Source organism: Triticum aestivum, chromosome 6D (genome assembly GCF_018294505.1).
Source record: "Triticum aestivum cultivar Chinese Spring chromosome 6D, IWGSC CS RefSeq v2.1, whole genome shotgun sequence".
NCBI classification, from domain to species: Eukaryota; Viridiplantae; Streptophyta; class Magnoliopsida; order Poales; family Poaceae; genus Triticum; species Triticum aestivum.
Window position 1 is genome coordinate 456160711 of NC_057811.1, and position 4552 is coordinate 456165262.

The 4552-nt window shown below is 52.9% G+C and overlaps 1 protein-coding gene across 1 annotated transcript; it reads left to right on the forward strand.

The window, feature by feature from the left end:
- Nucleotides 1-1093: 1093 nt before the first annotated feature.
- On the forward strand, nucleotides 1094-4268 carry LOC123145838 (protein CYPRO4). Its single transcript, XM_044565343.1, has 2 exons — nucleotides 1094-2868; nucleotides 3713-4268. Exons 1-2 carry the CDS (start codon nucleotides 1213-1215, stop codon nucleotides 3992-3994), a joined length of 1938 nt encoding a protein of 645 aa, XP_044421278.1. The 5' UTR covers nucleotides 1094-1212; the 3' UTR covers nucleotides 3995-4268.
- The last annotated feature ends 284 nt before the right edge of the window (nucleotides 4269-4552 follow it).

Genomic DNA, 4552 nt, shown 5'->3' on the forward strand with positions numbered 1-4552 from the left:
TCAGCGACAGAGTAGTCAAGCTTCCTAGGTGGTAATCTTAATTTTGTGGCTGCAGAAGAGATGGGTGAGGAGGACCGGAAGAAGATGGACTCGAGCAAGTGTTTCTCAGTTTAAAAAAAGAGGTTGAGACCTCTTTTTTAGATACAGCAAAAAAACCATGGTTTTAGATATACCACGGTTTGTAAAACTAAAATATTTATCGAAACCAAACACGTTAAAGTATTTAAAACCGGGGTTTCTCCAAAAACCATGGTATTCTCTTAAAACTTCAAAAATACTGAGTAGCCAAACGCAGCCTAAATTATCTTAACCATCAATTTTAGATATCAAGGGCTGACTTAAAAATGTCAATGCTAAGTACAAATATTGTTACATCACACAACTGAACATGCCACGTCGAAAACATATGTTGCAACCGTAAACAGAAGCGATGGACAAGAGAAGCAATCGGAGCAGTCTACATTTTGACATGAAAGATAAGTTAATTTACGAACCAACCTGTGGTTGGATCGTTAGGTGAACAGTGGTATCCTCAGCCAATCAGGATTTTAGTCCTGATTATCGCATTTATTCATGTATTTATTTCAGGATTTTCGGCGATGCACATTTGGTGGAAGGAGACGTACCCGTCGACTACGAGGTGTCTGTGTTGACTTCGTCAATCCTAAGATGATGTGTCTTCCGAGAGTGCTCATTGTGGTAGGGTCTGCGTGTGTGTTTATAGGGATGAGTGTATGCGTGTATGTATGAATGTCTCCGTTTGTATTGAGTTAAAAAAAACACTATGAATTATATACGGACCAAAATAAAAGTTAGAACATGTTATATTTGTGAACGAAGGGACTATCTAATTAATTTTGTACTTGATTGGATATGCAGCTCGTCGGCACGATCGACGGCTAAATCCGGCCCCATCACCCGTGGGCGAAGCAACCGATGACAGACAGGCGGATCGATCATTCATACGGCCGTGTACGTAGGCGGAGCGCGTCGCGTCAGTCCCACGTAGTCACCCACCGACCTCCCCTCCCCTCCTCCGCCACGTCTGACGCCACACGATCCCATCTGCTTATATAATCCCCCGCGGCCCACCGACCGACCTGATCGCTTTCCTCTCCCACACCCGCTCCATCCATCCTCCCTCCCGATCACCGCCGAATTCCCCTCGCTCGACTCGTCACTCAGCCAACCACCCACCCCCGCCGGCCGGCCATGGGCGCCGCCAACAGCCGCGAGGACCTCGACCTCACCTCCTCCTCCGGCGAGGAGGAGGACGCCGACGAGGAGTACGACCCCGGGTCCGGGTCCGCGTCCGGGCCGCGGAAGGACGACCCGCTCCGGGCCACCACCCCCGCCTCCATCGAGTTCCTCGACGCCAAGCTCCGGGCCCTCGACCTCAAGTACAAGCAGCCCGACAACGCCGCCCGCCTCTACCTCCACGTCGGCGGCGCCTCCGCCGACGCCCGCTGGGTCCCCGCCGAGCGCCGCGCCACCTACGCCTTCGTCGACAAGGCCGCCGCCGCCGCCGCGGAGGCGGACGACGACTACTACGACGACGACCGCGACCGCCGCGGCCGTCGCCACACCTCCTCCTCGTCCTCGGCCTCGCGGGGGCCCAGGTGGGTCCTCGAGGTGGGCCCGGGCCGGCGGGTGTCGGCGCCCGTGGGGCAGGAGCTGCAGCTCAAGGCGCTCCCGGGGCAGCGCCGGGCGGACTTCGCCGCGGCCGGCTCCGTGTGGGCGCTGCGGTTCCCCAACGACGCCGCCTTCCGCCGCTTCCGGGAGCAGTACGACCGGTGCCTCTTCGAGAACACGTACGGGGTGGAGGCCACGGACGAGGGCCGCCGGGAGGTCTTCGGCGCCGACTTCGCCGCCTGGGCGCGCCCCGCCGAGGCCGACGACGCCGTCTGGGCCGACGCGGAGGACGACCTCGCCCCTCCCCCCGCCGCCAGGGACCTGCTCGAGGAGTTCGAGGAGGAGGCCGGGGACGGCAGCGGCATCCAGAGCCTCGCGCTCGGCGCGCTCGACAACAGCTTCCTGGTCGGCGGCGCCGGGATTCAGGTCGTCAAGAACTTCCGGCACGGCGTGCACGGCAAGGGCGTGTCGGTCAGGATCTCGGGCGGCCGCGCTGGCAGTACCACCACCGGCAGCACCTACTCGACGCCCAAGAAGGCCCTGCTGATGCGCGGCGAGACCAACATGCTGCTGATGAGCCCCGGGGACACCGGCGCGCCCCATTCCAACGGCGTCCACCATGTGGACATCGAGACCGGCAAGGTCGTCACCGAGTGGCGGTTCGAGAAGGACGGCACCGACATCACGATGCGGGACATCGCCAACGACAGCAAGAGCGCGCAGCTCGAGCCCTCCGGTTCAACCTTCCTGGGGCTGGACGACAACCGGCTGTGCAGGTGGGACATGCGCGACGCGAGGGGCAGGGTGCAGACCATCGGCAACTCCTCCGACTCGCCGGTGCTGCACTGGTCGCAGGGCCACCAGTTCTCGCGGGGCACCAACTTCCAGTGCTTCGCGAGCACCGGGGACGGTTCGATTGTTGTTGGCTCCGTCGATGGCAAGATCAGGCTCTACTCCAAGAGCTCGATGCGGATGGCCAAGACGGTGTTCCCAGGCCTTGGGTCACCGATCACGCATGTGGATGTTACTTACGATGGGAAGTGGATCCTGGGCACCACGGACACATACTTGGTTTTGATCTGCACCATCTTCAAGGACAAGGATGGGAAGGAGAAGACCGGGTTCAGTGGGCGTATGGGAAGCAGGATCGCGGCGCCCAGGTTGCTGAAGCTCAGTCCGCTTGATTCAATCTTGGCTGGGAATGACAACAAATTCCATGGTGGACAATTTTCATGGGTAAGTCTCATTTTCTTCCTTATTCAGGCACATAACCATTTACTGTTCCTACTGCTGCTACTTGCTAATGTACTTTTGGGTCTTAATCAAATTTTGTCTCGAATGTGCAAGATTAGCTAGCTGTTCATCTAGACTTATGTAGTCCTGGTTATATGTGAATTCAGTTTAATCAAATTTCGCTATCCATAATGGCAGTTCGCTAACTTACTAACTTGTCATAGCTCTAATGGGAAATCTGTACTGATTAAATACCAGTTTACAGGAAAATTCAACACGCCATCTATTATTACCTATGAATATGCGGTACTAATTAGCGTATCCATCCGGACATGGTAGTGTGATGACTTGTAGGGTAATCAGTAGCCAGACAGTTTTGTGATACTCTCAGTTTAGACCGCATTACTTTTGGTACTAATGAGTAGAACAAGTTCAGTTCATAGTACAAATGTCAATTCAGAACCAACACCAATTGAACCATTTCTGATATCTCCTCTGTTCGTACATGAAACAAACTTGTGACTTCAACGCCACTACCAATGTTAGTATAAAATTTGTCCATGCTTTCTGTGGTTCCATGTCTCCATGGCTTATATAAACATGTTTCTTCAATTGGAAACAGGGTATAATGTTTGGGAAATAACAATCTCTGCAGTATACACATTCGTGTTCTTCCTAAATGATACCTGAATGCAATAGTCTGTTTCTCATGCCATTGGTTGTTTCAGATGTTACATCTCTGCTATCTTCATTTGTATGCAAATGGCTTGTTACAGCTTTCTTAATTCTTCATTATTGAAAAGCATATCCCCTGATCCGTGTTCCTCTGCTGTGATTTTGCCCCCAGGTAACGGAGAACGGGAAGCAAGAAAAGCATCTCGTCGCGACAGTCGGCAAGTTCAGCCTCATATGGAACTTCCAAAAAGTGAAGGACAGCAACCATCACTGCTACCGCGACCAGGAGGGCCTCAAGAGCTGCTACTGCTACAAGGTCGTCCTCAAGGAAGAGTCCATCGTCGACAGCCGGTTCATGCACGAGAACTTCGCAGGATCCGACTCCCCTGAAGCTCCCCTGGTGGTCGCCACGCCGATGAAAGTCAGCTCCTTCAGCATCGCAAACAGGCGTTGATTCTGATGTTTCTCGATTCTGAACCGTAGTGTTAGAAGTTACAGGTGTCTGTGCAGATTGGTCACTCTTCTAATTTTTTTCTGGTTCTTGCGACCTTCTTTTCAATGCAGAGTCATGTACTTATTTGCTTGCGGTTCTAGACTAGCGTGTTTGCTTGCTGGTAAAACATATGGCCTCATTCTGAATGTTCGGACAATAGTGTAGTGAATAGTGTTCTGTGTGTGTAATGCAAACATCATTTCACGCGTGTGCAATGGAAGTGTGTTGAAAAGAAGCATCTGAATGTTTGTTCTTTCTCCTCCCTTGTTCTTGGTATTCAATTTCGTACCGTTCCGCAATTCATCGGTGGCATGGATCAGTAGTGCCATACTCTGACATGTCACCAGGTGGCATTGCGAGAGCGCGATGAACTTCCAAACCAAAAAATAACAGGGAGTGAGCTGAGCTCCCCGGCTCCATTCCTCGAAAACAACCCTGCGACCAGGTACAGTTTTACAACGTTCAAAACAAAAGAAGCGCTCTGCAGCAGCGTTTTAGGACAGATTTCTGGATTTGGTC